This window comes from Helicoverpa armigera, chromosome 1 (genome assembly GCF_030705265.1).
Source record: "Helicoverpa armigera isolate CAAS_96S chromosome 1, ASM3070526v1, whole genome shotgun sequence".
Classification (NCBI taxonomy): Eukaryota; Metazoa; Arthropoda; class Insecta; order Lepidoptera; family Noctuidae; genus Helicoverpa; species Helicoverpa armigera.
The window spans coordinates 18513814-18534835 of record NC_087120.1 but is presented as its reverse complement, the minus strand read 5'-3'; the positions used below and the strand labels follow the sequence as shown (position 1 = coordinate 18534835).

At 36.6% G+C, this 21022-nt stretch overlaps 1 protein-coding gene across 3 annotated transcripts in view; it reads right to left on the bottom strand.

Annotated features, from left to right (window-relative positions):
• LOC135117428 (solute carrier family 7 member 14-like) overlaps positions 1-21022 on the bottom strand; it is a 169206-nt gene that overhangs the window by 106059 nt on the left and 42125 nt on the right. For all 3 annotated transcript variants that reach the window (XM_064036695.1, XM_064036705.1, XM_064036700.1), the window contains exons 4-7: positions 20328-20472; positions 7600-7753; positions 6378-6505; positions 3483-3585 (exon numbers count right to left, since the gene is read on the bottom strand). In XM_064036695.1, the coding sequence (XP_063892765.1) occupies positions 3483-3585; positions 6378-6505; positions 7600-7753; positions 20328-20472 (530 nt within the window). The remainder of the gene's footprint in view (positions 1-3482; positions 3586-6377; positions 6506-7599; positions 7754-20327; positions 20473-21022) is intronic.

The following is a 21022-nucleotide window of genomic DNA, read 5'->3' as shown; positions in this document are numbered from 1 at the left end:
GCGATTCTACAATAAACGATTTAAAAACAACTCACATTTTGAGGAGTTGACGATCTACACGGTGATGTCAATGAATTAGGAATAGTCCGAGTGTCATTAATGGGCCCATTAGATGATAACCTCTCATCTGGTATATTTAATGATTGTCGATGATTCTGGAAAATTAGATTAAGTTTAAAAATGTAGGCTTCATTTCACCACTATGACTAACGTCAACGAGGTACATCATGTGGAATGTACTATTCGTTTACCTAAGCTAGTATTATATTATCTATGACCTTGCACATGAATAAAATAAAAACTTACGGAACAAATACAGTTGGCGGTTGGTTTGGCGCCATCGACTAATCTCCTCCTATTGTTCGCCAACACTTGAAAGTCAGAGGTCTTAAAATGATTTGAGCAAATGACACTATTTCTTGTGGGAATCCAGGTTGGTCTGTTATGAGAAAATGTCTTCCATATATTTCTTAAATTTGGATCTTTAGGAAACCTGCAATATATAAATAAAAACACATTATATGTAGTTGACGTTCTCACTCAGTAATTTTTATTTAAATCAGAAAACCTAATCTCAAAACTTTCTCCGATTTGACTTGACCTTTCTCATTTTCATCGATAACTATCTACAAACAAACCGGCAACAACACTCGCTCGGTGACAGCGAATTCTAGGAAAAAGACTCGGATCTGTCGCTCGACCGATCCGCGTTTTGTATGAAGACGCACGGCCTTAGTTGGTAAACAAATCCGAAACAACACGATTGATAATATTGCAGTTTTTAAGTTTATAAGAAGTAAATAGCAATAACGTAATTAAAAATTACTTACATATGAAAGGTAACGCCATCTTTTTGTAAATTTGACGTGGCAGATCTCTTTTTGCAGCAAAAAACAGAACAATTCGGCATTTTTTACGACGACGTCGATTCACTCACGCAACTAGATTTAGTCTAGCGAATAGTTTAGTTGCAACTAGTTTTATTGTACGCATAGGACCATTTGGACTTGTACTTTGACAGAGGGGAACGCCTGTGTATGGCTACTCCCCTCCGGTCCGCCGGTGGCCTGTGTTGCTCTATGATTTAACGTGAAAAATCGACAGTTAGTATCAGCAAAAATAAATATTAAAATGTTATCATATGCCTATTAGTTTTTCATTTTGTAACTCTGTAGTTAGGCATTTAATTTTGACACCTAATGCATTTCTTCAAACAGATATCTACGGGATGCTTTAGCTATATGAAATAGGCTACTATTGACTTCACAATTGACTGCAAGCGTCAAAAGGTAGCTTCAAAGCAGACGCTGACGTGTTTACATGGAGCGACAGTCTATCTTCCTTGTTGCCGGTATAACATCATACCCTTTGATAAAACTGTTAACTGACTCCTACGTCGCTGGGAAAAGGCCACGTAGACGGTAAGACTGTTTGTCAGTCTTTATAGATTAATACCTATAGCGATGACGACATATCTACAAATTACACACGACATCCACATCTCACCAAGCCTTCAAACTTAGCATTTAAATTAAATATCTCATGAACAAATCTTACTATCCGACAAAGGAAAACTTATACTTTATAAGTTTATACTTTCCTACGAACAAACTGACGCGTCGCGAACGTGTTCGTTGTTAAACTAGTTCGGCGCCACGATTCCTGGTCGAAGTTTTTTCAATTGAAGGCAAAAGACGGATCGGAAAGCGCCATTTATTCTGAAAAACTGAATGAAAAATGGTTCCCCATTTATCTTAAAGGGAAAACAAATTGAGTTTAAATAAAAAGAGTTTGTCTTTTGAAAGTAGGCAGCGTGATATAGATGGAATAGATTACGGGAGTCGAAAATTACAATCAGTAATACCTGTGTAAGAGGCAGTAATGTCTGTGTGTGCCTCGTGGTTAAGCAACGCTTGGCGCGGTGGAGCCGTGGATGGGTGACGAGATCTTATCTACGGGTCCCGGCTGTCATTTATGAAAATCTTCGGCTGTACGGGTAGTCAGAAGGCAGAAAGTCTGACAACCAGACTTACCAAAGTGGATTGTGTTCCCCAGGTATCCAAGTTATGGAGGTCACATAAGCAGTCGCTACATGTAAAACACTAGTGATCAGCTGCTTCCGAACATACTTAAAGCCCACCCCAAAATAGTTGGGAAAAAGCTAGGCGGATAACTATTATCAACTACTTATTAACAGTCCTTGTAAAATGATTGAACCTGTAGTTCCTGTAACAACAGCCTTTAACGATACATGCGCCTTCACAATTGAGTTACAAAGCGCAGTACCTACCTACAAGGTTACAGGAAATACTGCGAAAATTGTTTAACCAGTTTATTGAAGATTTTAGAGGCATCCGGCGTTCTCGAAAACATGCGATGTTAGCGAGTTAGCTATTTATGTGGGGAAAATACATTATTATTCGTAGAAGGGTGGCTTAGTATCTTATAGGTTGTTTAATTTATGAAGGATAACCTTAACGCTACTTGTAAAAGATTGGTACTCAGCTTCATCTGGTTAGACTGGAAGCCGACCCCAACATAGTTGGTAAAAGGCTTGGTAGATGACGATTTTACGAAGGGTGAGAGCATATATCTTTTTTATAAACATATAGACATGAATTCAGATACCATAAAAGATGCAGTTATTCTCACCAAAAGCAACATTTTTTACACTGCAACATGATTTTAACAACTGTTCTTTTTCCATAAATAAATACGTTAATTTTCGTTTTGCAGTTGGGCGAAGATAATTTACAGTGAAATATGTAATATCAAAACTTTTCCTCTAACCGTAGAAATTCAGAAATTCGAATAAAATCGACGAATAGCAGAACCGGTCAGTTGAAATAAAAATGAAGAGTATTTGAAAAGCGGCGGTTCATATTTCTGTACATTTTGTGGGTGCCGTCAATTTTTACACCGGCATCAAACATTCTGTTTTTTGATGCTTTTTCCTCTCGTTTCACCGTAATTGTTTTTGAAATTGATATTTTTCAGGCTACCACGAAGCTTTGGGTTTAAAGATTTTTTTTCAAAATTCGTTATCATTTCGAAAACTTATATTGAAAGTATTATTTTTTACGGTATTCAATGTCCGTTAATGTAGATAACATAACTGGTAAAGTGATCAACATATAGGTATTTATTTTTGGCTTTAAACAGCAGTCGTTTAAGTGAGCATTATTACATCTGTGAGCCTGTCAGCCTGACACCAGTCTTTCCCTTGGGTATTGGCTAACCCGGGTTACTGGGTTGAGGAGGTCAGATAGGCAGTCGCTCCTTGTAAAACACTGGTACTTAGCTGAATCCCGTTAGACTGGAAGACGACCCCAACACAGAGGAGCAGAGTTGTTTAAGTGAGCATTAGGTACCACATCAGCCATTCCATTTCTTTTACCTAGTTTGGCGTCTATCAGCACTATCATGATGTGTATATTATGTTTATGAACAATAAAAACTAAAAATATCTATGGGGTACTTACCATACATAGTTCCGATTTTTTCAGCCAGTTTGTTCGAGATGGCGCCGTCAAATAGTGAGTCGAAGCAAGCGCTCAAAGCCCGGGCACAGGCGCTGGAACCGATCTGTTTAACAAAATAATACATGTATAAATAATTGAATATATCGACTACCTTTCTCATGGGCAATACTCAAATGACTCCTCTCGCTGTGGGTGCAGCGTGAGGAAGTGTCAGACTCTAACCGTCTTACCACAAAAACTTTTTAACGTCAGTTTAAGAACTGTTGTAAAACTGCTGCTGTAAAAAAATGACAAATTATGACGTTGACATATGGTTCATTTTGGAGCCACATTTTTTTTAGACAAGTGTAAAACAGTGTTTAAAGTTTTTGTAGTAAGGCCACAACAGTCTTATTACAAAATCTTAAACATCTGTTGAACACTCGTCTAAAAAAAGTGTGGCTGCAAAACGGACCTTATTTCAACGTCTATCTTTTTTAGACAAGTGTTCAACAGACGTTTAAAAGTTTTTGTGGTACGACGGTTACTGACTAAAACCCACCATGTTCCTTCTTATGTTTTTTTTGTAGCAGGGCCGCGGTAACTCTTTCGAATAATCCCGCAGCCCCGGCAGGATATACCTATACCTACTGCCTGCCTCATTGGTCTACCAGTTGCATAGTATGACTGCTGTGCACGAGATCTCGGGTTCCATTCCCGGGTTGATCCGGAATCGCTTCGCGGGTTCAATAAGGGCCCGTTCAGACAGACCGGCTCGGAGAGAAGAGCAAATTCTTAACACGTTGAAAATCGAGTACTTAGTATTTGTAGTAAGGTTTATTTTTGAATGTGCACTGCTTTTGTCATTAGGAATGCTCGAAGGCGCTCTGTGTGAAATAATAAAAGGAGCCGACCGGCTCCGATCGCGTACTTTTTCTTGACGTTTGGCTCCGATTGCATGCACGTTAATGCTCGCGCAGCCGATCGGCTCCGGTCTGTGTGAAAAGAACAATGCGCGCAAATGCTCTCCGAGCCAGTCTGTTTGAACGGACCCTAAACTTTCACTCTGCTTACTAATTTTTTAAGCCTACTGTTCTAAATAAGATCGAGACTACACGAAAGCGTAGCGGAGAAGTTTCTAACCCCCAATAGAATATCTTTATACAAACATATTGTCTTCGCCCACTCAGTAATATCCTTGAGCGGAGAAATTCATGTAATATTTATATTAAGTTTAGTTCGTTCATATATTTCTTCCTATGTATTTGTGTGAAGCCCTCAAATTCTGAGTTCTTTAGTGTTATAACTTCAACTCACATTCACAAAGGCAAAATTGTAAATTACGTAAGTTTCGTATTGTAAATCGAAAGTATTTTTAGAGCTGTTACAAAAACAATTTTTCAAACAAGAAACCGCAAAAGTTTAAGTTCTAAAAACTGTGATTTAACCATTAAAAAAACTTGAGAGCAGTAAAAATAACTAGGGCCACGCGTTTAAAAATATCTCCTTTTCGTTGAACTTCTTGGAAACTCGACGACTTTTCAGTAATAATTGTATTTCCTGAACTGAGGGTTGAAATAAAAATAGTTTTCGACCTGAACACCAAAGTACACCCAGAGAGAAAATAGAACATGTTTTTTTGTTCAGAACTTACGTAAATAATTATTTCGAGTAAAAGAGTGTCTTAAAATAAGCTAAGCACATTATCCGTCGTGCTCTTTCCACCGCCGGCGTGCCAGCCGTGTTAGAGCCTAATGGACTGGTACGTGACGATGGAAAGAGGCCTGATGGTATGACGTTGTTGCCATGGAAGTTGGGTAGGCCCTTGGTGTGGGATGCAACGTGCGTCGACACCCTGGCGCCATCGCATCTTCCCTGCACGGCAGGTCATGCTGGTGCGGCTGCTGCTTCTGCAGAGACCACCAAGCGGCGCAAGTATAGTAACCTTATTGGGAACTATACTTTTGAGCCGTTTGGGGTCGAAACGCTCGGACCATGGGGCCCGAGTTCGCGGTTACTTTATAAGGACATCGCGAAAAGGCTTGTCGACGCTTCGCGTGACCAGAGGGCTGGCTTATTCTTCGGACAAAGAATTAGCATTGCCATTCAACGTGGCAATGCAGCCAGTCTTCTGGGCACGTTTCCGGAGGACAGTGATGCGGAGGAATACTTCGACGCCTGATCGATGCTCTTTTATATTTTATGTTTATATATATTTTGTATATAGTAATTTATTTTTAGTTTTGTATAAAGATAAGTAGTTTAAGTTTGTATATATGTATAGTGTGTACATTGTAGAAATAAATTTCAATAAAGACAAAATTAAAACAGCTAAGCACCCTTTTTTGTTGAAGCCTTAATTGGGCGTCATAATTAATATCATATCTATCATCATCATCCTCCGAGCCTTTTCCCAATCATGTTGGGGTCGGCTTCCAGTCTAACCGGATTCAGCTGAGTACCAGTGCTTTTACAAGAAGCGACTGCCTATCTGACCTCCTCAACCCAGTTACCCGGGCAACCCGATACCCCATATGATATAAATTAATATCATATCTATATTCCTATATTATTCAAACTATTAGTCGACCGATATCCAAATCGAACCTGAGACCCTATACACAGCAGTCGAACTATGCGATCACTAGAACAACGACAAAGAAACCAATACTCGGCTCAATCAGACTATTTTAATACCAATATAATAAAGAGAAAACAGTTTTTTATTTGTATATTTGTACCATAAAGGCTCCAAAACTGATGAACCGATTTTAAAAACTCATTCACTATTATAAAGCTACACTCTTCCCGAGTAACATAGGCTATATTTTATCCTAGTACGAGCAGTAATTTCCACGTAACGTGGTTAAAGCCGCGGTCTGTTATAAAAGCCAAAGATATATAAAAGCTACTTACTAGATACTCCAAAATCATGTTCCAGCCTATGACAAAGGCTATGAACTCTCCGACGGTGACGTAGCTGTACATGTAGGCGCTTCCAGTAGTGTTGGGGACACGGACTCCGAATTCAGCGTAGCAGGCTCCTGTTTAGGGAAGAAGGGGTCGGTTGAATCATGGGGTATGTTGTCACTTGCAGTAAGAATGTGTATGTTGTTTCTATACGAATTTCTTAAACCTATAATTATTTACTATCGACTACGAATTGAAAAATTATATCACTTTTAGGAGGAAAGACAGAAAATACTATTAATGGCGAAATGAAGACGAATATTCATAAAGAATTACAATCTTTACTGATACCTACTGAAACTGCAAAAGTAACAGTGTTTATCAGTCTGTCGCGCTTGCGCTCCTAAAATACTGAACCAATTTTAATAAAATGTCTGACTGATAACAAATAATCTAGAGCCCGAAAATGGTCATATTTTACTACGTAGGCTATTTTTAATCCACTTGACTCGCAGTTATTTCCTAACTTCCCATTTAAATTAATACAATACAAACTACTTTCCTCTCCACTATCTAATTTATAATTGCTTTCATCTAAAATGTTAGAACAAAGAGCACTGAAATGCACCTTCTATTCAAATGTGAACATGCCATAGTTAAAGCTTTAAATGGCCGATTGTCTGCTCAAACCGGATTCATATTTCATTTCAGCTTTCAGGATTTACATTTAATTGTGATATAGACTTTATGATACGAGATTAGTATGTAAAACCTGATAATTTTAGCCTGTTTTTGTGTAGAGCATACAAATGAGAGATTTTAAATAGGGGGTTGAATTGTTACTAGAATAAAAATGGATTGCTTAGACTGATCTATTGCAGAGAACCAGCCTGTTCTCCGTGATGAAAATAAGTCAGTTACTTTTTAAAATAAGACGAGTGTTTATCTTAATAAGCCTGGTTCTTTTGAAATCAGCCTATCACTTTTTTAAATAATGGTGGGTCCACACTATACAAACTTCACACTGACGTTCATAGAATTTTGTCTGTGCAACAAATCGTGCATAAAAAAGTCTGAACCAATAATAAGTCTGCACAAACATCTTGTCATCATACTTTGCTCAAACTTTAAGTTGTATATTTGTGCAAACTGAAAGTCTGTATCGTGTGGACCTTACCATAAACCTTGTACTGTTTGAAATGATCTATTAAATAAAAGGTAAACTTACCAGAAAAGATACTCGCAAGGGCGGCGATAATAAAGCTGATGACCACGCCAGGCCCCGCGAACTTCCGAGCAACCATTCCGGCAACCAGGTACATCCCGGTGCCGACACACGAGCCGACACCGAGAGAAGTCAAGTCCATTGTCGTTAGGCATCGCTGTTGAACAAATAGATACGTTAGTGATATATTTAAAAAAAAAGAAATAACTAAATTAAAATAACATAATTGTGAATTCAGATCACCATATTTCTTTCTTCATATCTATCTTTCTTCGGTAAAGAGCTTCCGCATGCTGCAATCTTTTAGTTGGGTGACAGTTTGTTTTTGTATGGCAGTACGCAGATAACAACCATCAGGTATTAAGCCGGTATCAGACCGAACTACTTTTGATTGAATGCACGACTTTCTTAATAAATATTTTTTGTACTCAAAGTGTCAGTAACATGAATAAATATTTTTCAACTTCAAAAAGACGTAGACGAAGAGTAAGTTTTTATACATCCTTCTAAATCCGTTTCGATTTTCTTAATCCAAAGTCCTAATTATTACTAGTCCTAGTTATTACTACCTAGTATTATGCACATCTAGGCCACTAATTAGATCTGTATTACAATTATCGTGTCTAATTACCCGTAGCAAATAAGCAAATAATGACTTTCCAACAATTCTATAAGATCTAAATATAATATTAATAACCGTCTAATTGAAAGCCTAATACTGAGTATTCGACATTAATATGTAAGTTATTGAAAACTAATGGAAACTACGAAATTAGTACTAGTTTGATTTAATTTTAACTATGTTGTAAATTGGATTTCAGAGTTAAAAGATAAAAGTTTTAGCAGTCATCATTTTGCATAAGACGTACCTACCAATTAGTTTTTTTCTATGTCAAACAATAAGTTACCTATAGATTAAATGACTATGCCGTTTTAAAGCAATTTGATTATAACTTATCTGTTGGTACATTTTGTCGTCGTTTTTGCGTCACTTATTTTTTCCAGCATATAAGATAGGAAGTGGTGAAAGATGGGTGTTTTTGCGTTCTTATTCGCAACCTAATTTGAATGAACGATTTTGAGTTTAAGGATTGACAACCAATATCAGAACGGATAAGAAATTCAGATTCAATTAATATGAACAAAAATGTCTTAACTGGACAAAAATGGCTCCAATATAGCCTTCCATAGAAAAAGAATAGATTCATAACTAAAACATGCCACCTATATAGTAAGTTCCTCTAGTAAAGCTTACAAAAGAAAAATACGTATAAAATGCTACGGTTTCCCCCATAGGATTCAATTCCTATCGAGCGATTCCCTAGGGCTATCCAACAAGTGTTGCAAGTAATACAACAATTTATCTTCTATACGCTTCTATTTTCTATTACGGCAACACCGATATTACAATGTTTGCAATTCTATTGAAGAAAAAGTATATCGCCTTACACAGTTTTGAATTGAACTAAGAAAAATTTTTCGTTCGGAAAGTTAAGTTGCATATTTGAGTTCCAAACTATTAAATGCGAAAGTAACTTTTCACATCTTTGGCAATCGTTAGCAGCCGAAACCTGTTAGTATGATAACAAGTTTTGCAAAAGGTATCGGCTTGCCCAAGTAACTGGCTTGAGGAAGTCAGATAGGCAGTCGCTCCATGTTAAATACTGTTACCAAGCTGCATAAATTTAGACTGGAAGCCGACCCTAACATAGTTGAGAAAATTCTGATGATGATGTTTGAAAAGCTGATTATCGGCTACGGCGGCTGTTCTCATGTAAGAAGATTAGCCAACTGCGCAGGACATACAGTGCACAGGCATTTGCGCAGACACAAGTGCACTCACTATTCCTTCACTCTCATAGTCCGATGGGACGGCAATGGGCAAAAAAAACCTAGGCTCAATATAATGACTTGAAGATGAAAATTGGGCAACCTTGTAATTCTGCTTTACCGAAGTTGAGTTTTGAGCTCAGTTCAGGCCAGTTCATGTTAAATATTGATGGCTCATGCAGTTCGACTGGCATGCCACAAACTGCTCTCGGGAGGTATAATTTCATTGTGCACATACTATGTATACAGAGTGTGTCGTTCACAATAACATTAAATCCTATCGCATATACTTTATGATAGATATTCTATGGCGAATTGTAAAAAAAAATCCTAATCCATTCAGTGGTTTGGCCACAGGAGTCATTTTTCGTTTTCATAATTTACAACATCATGTGAAAAGCACACCCGATATAGATATCATAGAGGTTTTATATCAATATTTTTAAATGTACTGTAATGCTGGTGATAAAGTTCAAAAGTCGAACAGCGTTTAAATATTGATTTAAAAAAGGAAGAGGGTTTAACGAATGTTTTTTTCATCTGACAGCTGTCAATTTTCAATTCAGGAATTGTCACCTACAACGAAAAACAGTCAGATCGTAGCTAGATTTTTTAATTGAATTATCAATTCAGCCATAGATTTAATTTTTCTAATTTGAAGATAGAACCCGGATACTACGGAGTACATTCTTGCACCGTGAGAAAAGTCAAATATACTCAGGTAAGGTACGAGTATTATTACAAAAAAGTTACACAATAAGTCTATAACAGTCTGCTTCCGAGATTGATAGCTTCATTGAACATGTATTGAATTATTTTGTCTTCGACATTACAGATCTTAAAGTCTGTCTCACTGTATATTTGTCACGCTTTCACGCCAAAACTAGTGAACCGATAATGGCATTGTGCATAGATTACAAAAGAAAAAATACGAATGTAAAATATATGGGCTATAGTTTCCCTTATGGGATGTAATTCTTATCAAACGATTCCCTAGGGCTATAAGTAAGACTATAGGATTAGGGCCTGAGAAATAACATAGGCCAGTCATTATCCGAGTGCGGAAAGGAGCACAGTCGGCACTTAAACCAGTAACGGCTAGTTCAAAGCAGATATCCCTTATTACAATATGATTTCATAATTAAAGAGCTGCGAAGCCAGCGGCGTCCAGTGAATACCAATTTTAAGCTAACAAGCCATTTTTCAATTTATCCTTTGAACCTTTTCAGTGCTTATTTTACTGTGCTTAATAGTCGTTTTATTGTACGCATTCTTTTGTTTAATAATACGATATGCTCGAACAAAGGTATGGTATATGCATTGTGTTGTACAAATTGATTGCAGTATGCATTTATCACATACTTCAGATATTGACAGCATTGAGAATTTCAATAATTTTCAAAGTCAAAATCAAAGGCTTTTATTTTATGTAGACCAATTGCAGGTGGTTTTAGTTTGAATCTGAGAAAATTATTCAATGCAAGTTGAACCAGAAAGTTATTATATGAGATAATTATGACACAAACTGATTTTACCATTTGTATTAAATGCAACAAACAATAATTATGATATGAATTTTTGGAATTCAAACCGCGAAAATACTCACCAATTAAGAGTATTTCCAAAAATAACAGATTGAAATTAAAAACCCATATTAATATTTCGAATAAGTCCAGCTATTAAAAGGTATGAATACTTCCCAATTTCGTTTTTAATTAAATTCCATTTAAATCAATCGTCATTTGGAATTATTGGGTATTTAATCATCGCATACTTAATACTTCAGTAATGAAATTAAAATTATTTATTCAAATAATATTTACATTAAATATTAACATTAATCAATCTACAAATATTTACCTACAAATAAATAAACTGAAAAATGATTGCAATTCGGGAAATTAATTTCAGTAATCAGGTTATTTTAATATACTACTGTAGGACTTAGTTCCTTTCTCACACAGAGAAGGAATGAGCGTTAATCACCACGCTTGCTCAATGCGGATTGGCGATTTCAGACACAATAGTCCAAGTTTCTTCTAGATGTTTTCCGTCACCTTAACTAAGTCATTGTTTAAGACAATATGCTGGATAGTACATTTTTATGGAACTTACTTTTTACCTAGAAAAGTAACATTGGTTCATGCCTAACTAGGAATCGAACCAGTACACTCTAGTTCACACAGTAGCAGACAAGCTAGTCCTTTAACCACTGAGCCACCATAACTTGAAATAAATAAACCAAGCTAAAGATTTTAAGAATAAAATGTACCTCACAAATTCAGTTACCAAGCTGCATTATGTGAGTTATTGAAAAATGTACTTTGCTACCAAGTCAATAGAGTTGAAAGCCGTTGAAAGCACATTACGTCGGTTAAGCTTATTGTGTTGTGAGACGATTGTCCGGTTGGACAAGAGGCATGTAACTGAGCTTAGGACATATCAACTTACGTCTTTACTTGTAAGAGGTACTTAATGCAATAAAATAGAAGAAAATGAGTCACTACATTTTTCTTTTAAATAAATAAAATCTAGCTTTTCTTCGCGGCCTAAAGGAACTACTTTTCGGAATCGGATAAAAAGTAGCCTATGTTCTTTCATAGACTTTAGCTAGATTCTATGTAGGTACACCGAAATTCATTTCAAATTATCAGTATCAGATCAGTAGTTTTGGTGAGAAAGCCAGACAGTTGATAGAGTAACTTTTTATATATTATGTATATTTCTATCTTTTATTTTCGAAAGAGTTTTTTAGAAGCGTTATAGTAAATTATATTGCTCTAAAAACCTTATGGTGTTTTCACACATCAAACAGAATTGTGCTACCAACTAATAATATGTTCTTCCACACTATACTAAAATCTTTGAAACAACAATATTACAACAGAAAAGCATCTCAAACAAATATAATAACGATACAAACTAAACCCTTTTCACAAAGAAGAATTGAAAATTGAAACGAAACTCCTTTCTGCATTCTGCCTTTTGCTTACAAGTTACTTTTTAAATCTCAGTAGGAAATTATGCTCCATTTAAAAAGCAATTTTTCATTTTTAAATTGTTTTCCATTGGTTTCTTATTTAAAGAGAAGGAGAAAATGTAAAAGCGTTCGCAACTGAAGATTTTTGTTTTTCTATTAACGTAGCTTGGCTGAGAAAATGTGGTTATTGGAAATATTAATTGTAGCTGACGGCAATAATTTGCTAATGTAAGCATATGTTTCTTTGTTGATTAATTAATACGTGTCCTGAGGGAACTGCTTTTCGCACCCGGGAATTGGTAGCATATTTTTTTTCTAAGATTGTATATATGTAGATTAAATATGACTAAGAGCTTTATACAATTCTTCCATTATTAGGGGTAGGCTAAAAAGCGATGTGTGGGTTACATGTAACAATGATGAAGCATTGAATATACTTGTAATAACAAATAGAACAGAATTGAACCGAAAACATACTCGGCAATCATAAATATTTCCATCAATACAGTACGTCTTTAATTAACTGATTTGAAGATAGATACATCGAATGAGTTGTAATTTTAAGATACGTTTTGGAAACAAGCCGCCGACAGCAACTAGGTACCGACCGCACATAGAGCGACTTCATGAAACCGGTTGATATCAGAGTGCTGATACCGAGTTTTGTGAGCGTTCGCAACTCGATACGTAATTATAAGTCTATTGAAATAAAGAGTCGCATGCTACGTCACATGATTTAGATATTACATCTTCATTCATTTTGCCAGTTAATAATGCTAACACTCGCAAAAGTGAGCTGGAGTGTTATACGACCAAGTACCGACGACAGACTTTATTAAATAATCAATTTTATGATAAGTGCTACGTGATTCAATGGTATGACAATCTTCGCATCCAAAAAGTTAACTTGCAAAACTCATACTAGACACTCTGATTACGACTGACCATACCGATGTTGCTGTTGCGGCCAGCAGCTTGCTACCAAAACATTCCTTTATTTGGATGACAATGCATCTTGACGTTCAAAAATAGAACGAACACAAAAATAACAAAACACAATCATTATTCACGTACGTCACGCACGAGGGAGGTTTTCTATATTTAAAAGAATATTATAAAAGCATTTTCCAATATGGCTGGAACATTGAATGAAGTCTGGGGCTCGAAAAGCTTCAAATCGCTCGTTTCTGCCCACGGTCGTCCCACGCGCGGCGAAGCAGGTTCACCGCACTCGACTTTATCTTGATATAATGTGCCTAAATATGTTATATTAGCTTCTGTTAAGTTTTAACCGTTTTCTGTGGGAGCTACTTTCCCGCAGCAGGATAAAAAGTAGCCTGTCTTTTCGCAGGGTCTAGAATATCTGTCTACAAAATATTTAAGTCGCTTAGTTCGCAGTAAGAATCTCAGGAGATTCAGAGTCAAATCGCGAGAGACAAAATCACTTTCACGTTTACAATATTAGAAAGGATAATGAAATATGCTGTCGGGCATGTCACCATCCGGGTGAGTCTATCAGACATATTATATCTGGTTGTTCTCGTTTGGCTAATGGTGAATATTTGCACAGACATAACCAAGTGGCCAAGATTATCCACCAGCAGCTTGCTCTGCAATACAACCTTGTAGACCTTGAGGTACCGTACTACAGGTATGCGCCCGACCCAGTTCTCGAAAAGGACCATATCACGTTGTACTGGGATCGATCTATCATCACTGACAGGACTATTGTAGCCAATAAGCCTGATATTGTGGTGATAGATCGATTAGCGCGCCGATTCGCCGTCGCATGACGAGAACCTTGTGAAAGCTGAGAAAGAGAAACAAATAAAGTACTCGTATCTCGACTTAGCGCACGAGGTTGTCGCCATGTGGAGTGTCGACACGGCTGTTGTTGTGCCGATTGTCGTTACGGCCAATGGTTTAATAGCCAAGAGCCTCGACGAACACCTCAGGAGGCTCTCGTTGGGCGGCTGGATCAAGGGACTGATTCAGAAGGCAGTACTCCTTGATACGGCACGTATTGTGAGGAGGTTTCTGTCTCTGGGACCCTAACCACCGGTACCTTGGACCCTGTGCCCGATATCGGTGGCAACCTATTTTTTATATTTTTAAATGTTTTTTATTTTTATATTTAATATTTAAAAATGTAAATCATATGTTAGAAAATAAATAAATGAACATGAAATATGCAATACTACTGTGAATATTATATTTTCCTCCTATTGTTATGTGGCAACTTATCCTTAAGCAACATTGGCAGTTTTACAAAAAGAAAACCATTTTTTGATACTAGTCTCACTGCAACTTTCTCTCATAATTCTGAGCCTAAATAATACCTAATCCACAGACTTACAAACACAAAAAAACCCCACTATTTGATAGATTTTCCACGCCAACCCCTCAAACGACATACGTACTATGATAGGATTTATGCGTCATATAATATGCCCTGCGAGAATCACGTTCCGTTCCACGGCGCAACGCTTGCGGATATTGGTGTCACATAAATATATTCGAACGACTGTTTTATGCGTTAAACGTTTTCTTTCTAGCTATCAGCGTTTATTGTAACTGAATGCGCTGAACAAATTGGTATTTGTTGGGAGTTATTTTTGTTAGAGTTATTTTGTTATTTTTGTGTGGGAATATTATTCAATGAATAATCATAATCAGATAGACTATGTGTGTTCTAAACTGGTAAGGGGTGCAGTGTGCAATCTAAATGTTGGTATATTAAATGAAAGACTGGTCCCTAGAACCAATAAGAACCTAAAGAATAAGAACTTAAGAAAATACCCAATTTTTGACCATTTTACATGGCCAAGCAGTTCCCACAGTGAAATAATTTCTATTATTTTCTACAAAAATATTTTCTATAAAAAAAATATTTTCTACTTTAAAAATATTGTTATAGATATCATATATTTACTAAAGATTTTGAATAATATAGTAAATTCTATTCATTTTAATATTTGCAACAGCTTCTAATTTAACACTCACTATTACACACTAAGAATACACGAAAATGCATCAAAATTAACCCAATGCTTCCTACTAGAAATTCTAAACTTCATTACGACACTAAACTCGGACCCTTTTGTCCAAAACAGTTTCAAATACAGCTGAATATCTGCCAGTTAAATATCACTGTCATGTGGCAGAATGTCCAACAAGTTTAAAGCCCGGTTAGTTTCCGGGTTCAAAGTTACGTTCTAACACGCTGACACGATTAAAACGTAGTTAGAATAGAATTCAATTATAATTTTGTATTTATGACCGTAGAATTCAAAATTGTAATAATTAAACGCTGCCCTGAAGTGGAAATGTCATAATAGACCACTTGGAAACGGGAAAAGGTGAATTAAATAAAACTCATCCTGTTTTCAGTATTGTAACAACTTTTAATAAATGCTTGGTTGAATGAATAGTCGTAGTGGTCTAGTGGATAAAGAACCAACCTCTTAAATTATGAGTGTGGATTCGATTTCAGGTCAAGCAAGAACGAATACAACTTTTCTAAGTTTTGTACGTTCCTTCTAAATCTATCATACCTTGGAGACCAATGTCTGTGTTTCGTTACGGTTAGTCAGAAGCCAGTAAGTCTGACAACCTGTCATACCTAGGGGTATTGGGTTACCCGGGTAATTGGGCCGAGGAGGTCTGATATTCGCTCCTTGTAAAACGCTGGTACTCAGCTGCGTCTAGTTAGACTGGAAGGAAACCCCAACATAGTTGGGAAAAGGCTAGGTAAGTAGATGCGATGATTATAACGGTAGAATTCAAAATTGTAATAATTAAACGCTGCCCTGAAGTGGAAATGTAATAAAAGGCCACTTGGAAACGGGAAAAGGTGAATTAAATAAAACTGATCTTGTTTCGAGTATTGTAACAACTTTAAATAAACGCTCGGATTCATTTTTCAATCTGCAGTATTGTTGGTATCGAAACTGCTAAGCTACTTTGTTTACAACGGTATAGTTTACAGAAGGATTTCATTAAACTCTTTGAAGGTACTGTAACGAAAAAGAAGTCTAATATTGAGAGGATAGAAAGGAAACTGAGAAGGTATTTTAAAAATGCTTGAAAGACTTGAAAGAATTTTGTTAGTGCGCTCTTAGGCGGGGTGTACACTAGAACACGGTCCAGTGTACGACACAAATTCTTAATTGTTAAGCGCCATACACTGTAGACTAAACTGTCATGTTGCAGTGAGTCCTGCAAGCGTGTCTTGGAGGTGACCGGAATCCAATCTAAGTTTTAGCCAGTCTGGGAACCCGATTGTACGTCTAATAATATTGATACTGACTTATGAACTATTGATCAAATTACCTGTCGGACAAAAGTTCGTAGTATGCGGGGCTGCTAAACGATTGTTATGAAGAGATCTCCTTCTTTACAGAAATCCGTTAACCACCTCACTGTCATAATAGCTAAACAATTAGGGCCTTACTACAAAAACTTTAAACCCTGTCTTACACTTGTCTAATAAAATTTTGGCTGCAAAATGAACCATATGTCAACGTCATAATTTGACATTTTTTTAGACAAGGCATAAACTGACGTTTAAAAGTTTTTGTGGTAAGACGGTTAGTGTGTTTCACATTATGACTCATGGGATAGGGAAGTTATAAAACTAACATTAAATTCTATTCATTAATAACTATTGAATATTTTTTTTAATGGATTTAGCTTCACCAACATTCCATGAAAAATGTTATTAAAACTGTATTTAATCCTCTTACCATCCATTAACTATATCAAATTAAACTGAATTCAACTAAACGTGTTTAACTAATGGTGTACTAATCCTATTTCATGCATCATGCATCCGAAACTGCGAGCATTTCACACTTACATAATATTATGCAGTTAGATGCATCCGTCACAAATGCATGAGTATTCATAAATGCGGGAAATACATGTGTCATTCATCGTCCGCTCTCTAATTGGAAAATGTATTTCTATTTAGCACTCAAAATTAAGAGGCATTCAAATCAAAAGTTTTAGCCATAACTTTTGTATCGTTAGGTATTTAAAAAATATTGTTAAATATTTTGCGTTAATTAATATCTGCGTGACAGTAAATCGAGACCTTTAATTATTTACTCGACTTTTACGGCTTTGAAAGGTACTAACTAAAATTATAGAGGTAAATGAAAAAACCACGTTGGATACTCGACACCTATTTCGCCCCTCCACGGGACCATCTTCATGCTAGTTTTCCCTCATGCTCAAAGTCTGATTTCATAATTTAACGTTAAAATTTCCCGTTATTCTGTATTGAATGCCCCTATTCTAAGACACCCTATATAACATTGTAAGTACATCTAAAATCATCAGTCTTCTTCACTATCCCACTGTAGGACACAGGGCTCCTCTCACACTTAGAAAGAATGAGCATTAATCACCACGCGTACATAAATATCCCTATTACATAAACAGCTATACAAGCCTATTTAAAACTGCTATCAATAGCTGACTCCACTCAATAGCAATACTCGTACAATGAAAAATACATTTTTATTATTATAGGCCAAGTTCCATAGACGCAACACTTTTGTAAAGGAATTCAGATACATACATAGCTTGCAGCGGCAACTTTTCATAGGAGTTTGTAAAGAAAACTTGCAAGGAATGCGAATCGTGTCGATTTCTTTAGACGTTTTGAATCCTAGCGCCTTTGAATATTTGCATCTCTTCTTCGTGTGAAATCCTTCAATTTTACTGTCAGTAGGTCCCTATTTGAAGAACGAAGGATTGATAACAATTTTCACTCGCGTCCCGTGGGACACGGCGCATCGGAACAAAAAGTAGCCTAATAGCCTGATTTTTTCCTTGAATAGCGCGTTCAAACAAACCCTTCAGTTTTATTGTATCTCAAAAGACATTACATTTTAAACATCAGTAGAAGTTATTTCGAAATCCAAAAAACTAAAGTGAAACTAACTCCTGCAAGCTAAAGAACCACCAAAAAAACTAGCTTACGAAACTTTAAGTTAAATTTGAGCGTTTATATCCCAGTCTAGGAAAACGATTAAATATTCAAGCATCGGAAGGACTCAGTTAAGGCAGCATTAGCGTATAGAAGCGGCCCAACCACCTTTTGAAATATAAATTGCCGGCCGGCCCTCGCCGAACGAGGAAAATGCTTAATAATTGTTTCAGACAACCGTTAGGAAGGCAATTAAGGCCGAAAGACAATGCTATTTTTATCACAATTTTATATTGGCGACCTCTCTATAGGAAATGGAAAAATATTGACTGTTAGATGAGTAGACAGGTAGATAGAAGCCAGAAAGTTTCACAACGAGTCTTACCAAGGCGTATAGGGTTACCTGGGTAACTGGGTTGAGGAGGACAGATAGGCAGTCCCTCATGTAAAGCACTGGTACTCAGCTGTACCCGGTTAAACAAGCAGCCGACCCCAACATCGTTAAGAAAAGGCTCAGCAATAGATGATGAGACGAGAAATTATTCATTAGTAAGAATAACAGCCATGCCATCTCTTGCAAGCAAGCAGAATCTTAGCATACTCAACTTGTATTGAAGACAGTTTAACCTCAGTCAAACCATGCACTTCTAACTGTCTCCTAATAACGCAAAAGCCCAGTTTACTACAACAATCTTGTGTGCCAACTCCTCATCGGTTGGCTAACTCAAACATTGTTCACCGTTAGTTCTGAACTACCACCAAGCTTCGCTTCGACAACTATGCGAGAACTCGCAACATGTCTTGATCATATTAAAGACTTTGTGTACTGTTGGCCTTTTGCTTTGGTTTGCTGGGATATGTGTAGTTAAAACTAAATAATATGCGGTTCATTAGAGTTGTAACTTCGTCAGAAGTCGTGGTGTTTCTCAAATACGTACTAGTTACTAGAGAGTCAGGTGATTCGATTTCAGGTCTGGCGTTTAACTTTTCTAAGTTATGTTTATATACCTTCGAAGTATATATTGGACACTAAATGACTGAGAGAACCGAACAGACTACATCTTAATAAATTAAGATTTCTGGTTTACCTGGTCATGGCTAAAAACGTCAATCCGCCTTCTACAAGCGGCGTGATAAGCGCTCAATACTTTTCAGTTTCAAAAAAGGCTAATGATGATGCAATTTCATCACAGTAGCGTTAAACTAGACCTAGGTATACCTGAGAGAATGTGCTTGGCCGAATATTGATAGAGTTTTTATATAGTGCACAATATATTTCGGGTCTAATGCATATATTGTTAATTTTATAAGTTTAGAGATAAATAGTAATATCTATAAAATCAACCCACATGCGAACGACACTAAAATAATGAGCCTCTAAACCAGATGGCGGTTTGTAAGAAATACCATTTGTTAGCACGTCGCTTCCAGAACTTTCTGTTCTTCGCTCGGTAAACTTCGTTAGTTTATACTTGGTTTTATTTAACTAGGAGCGTTAACATGCCCGAGATGTTATACCGCGACGTTCATAATATTTGTTTATTTTGCTCTCAGTTATAAGACTTTATATACATAGCTCATTTTGTATTAAAATATTTCTTGTTCTGGGTATGGGTATTTGAACCGTGGTATATGTACAGATTTATGAATGTAAATCAAACATACATCCATCTACATACACGTGTACTAAAAATGTATATGTCTTTGAAATTATGAATCAATAAAATACACACACGAAATTTTAAGTCTATAATATAAACAAGATGCGTTTTCACCGGTTACAGATGAAGTCACTGATAACCTATTAGGAACTTATCTGAAAGATAAACTACAACTTTTATTTTCACCGATCTCGGGTAGGTACCCAATATCTGGCAAAAATTATAAGTAGCCTTTATCGGCAGGTAGCATCAACCCAGCAGCAAATTAACTGACACTTTATCGGCAACCAGTGAAACGTATAAGTTCTAGGTAAAGGTAATTTACCGAAAGTCGTTGTCTTCCAGGCAAGGTGATCTCTTGGGTGGGTTCCGAATCGCGGGGGTCCTTGGTCCTGATGAGCTTGGTGAATACGTTGTGGGTGTCACGCCGCACCCCCCCCCAATCGACTTGTTGGAAGCGGCGCATGCAGCTGTAACAACATAGCATAGTAGATATTAGTATAATCCTACTAATATTATACATATATACATACATATCATATATATATATACATACGTAGGTATATTATAAATGTGAAATTCCTTCATGCAAAAATGGCTGGCCGATTTGGTTGAAATTTTGTGTGTAGGAAGGTGATACCCTTGATTAACACATATGCTACATTTTATCAACACACGCCCAGCTGCGGGCGGTAGCTAGTACTTAATAAATAATTTGTGACAAAACATCGTTTTCAGACTGGTGGATATTTTCCTCTTGTAGTGAAACCGAGCATTTCAAAAACTGTTGCTCGATTTTTTTCTTGCACCGCCCGTATGGAACCCATGTTGATCGGAAAAACCGAGTGAAAGATCCACTAGTGTAAAAGTGCTGTAAATAGCTTTTACGAAAGAGGCGCAAGTCGTTGCGCTGAAACCATTTTTAAAATTAATAGCCTTATTTATAAACGTGAATTAAATAATAAGTACCTATTACTTAATGGCTGTTTAAGAAAATTCTTACTTATAAACCTTGCTTAA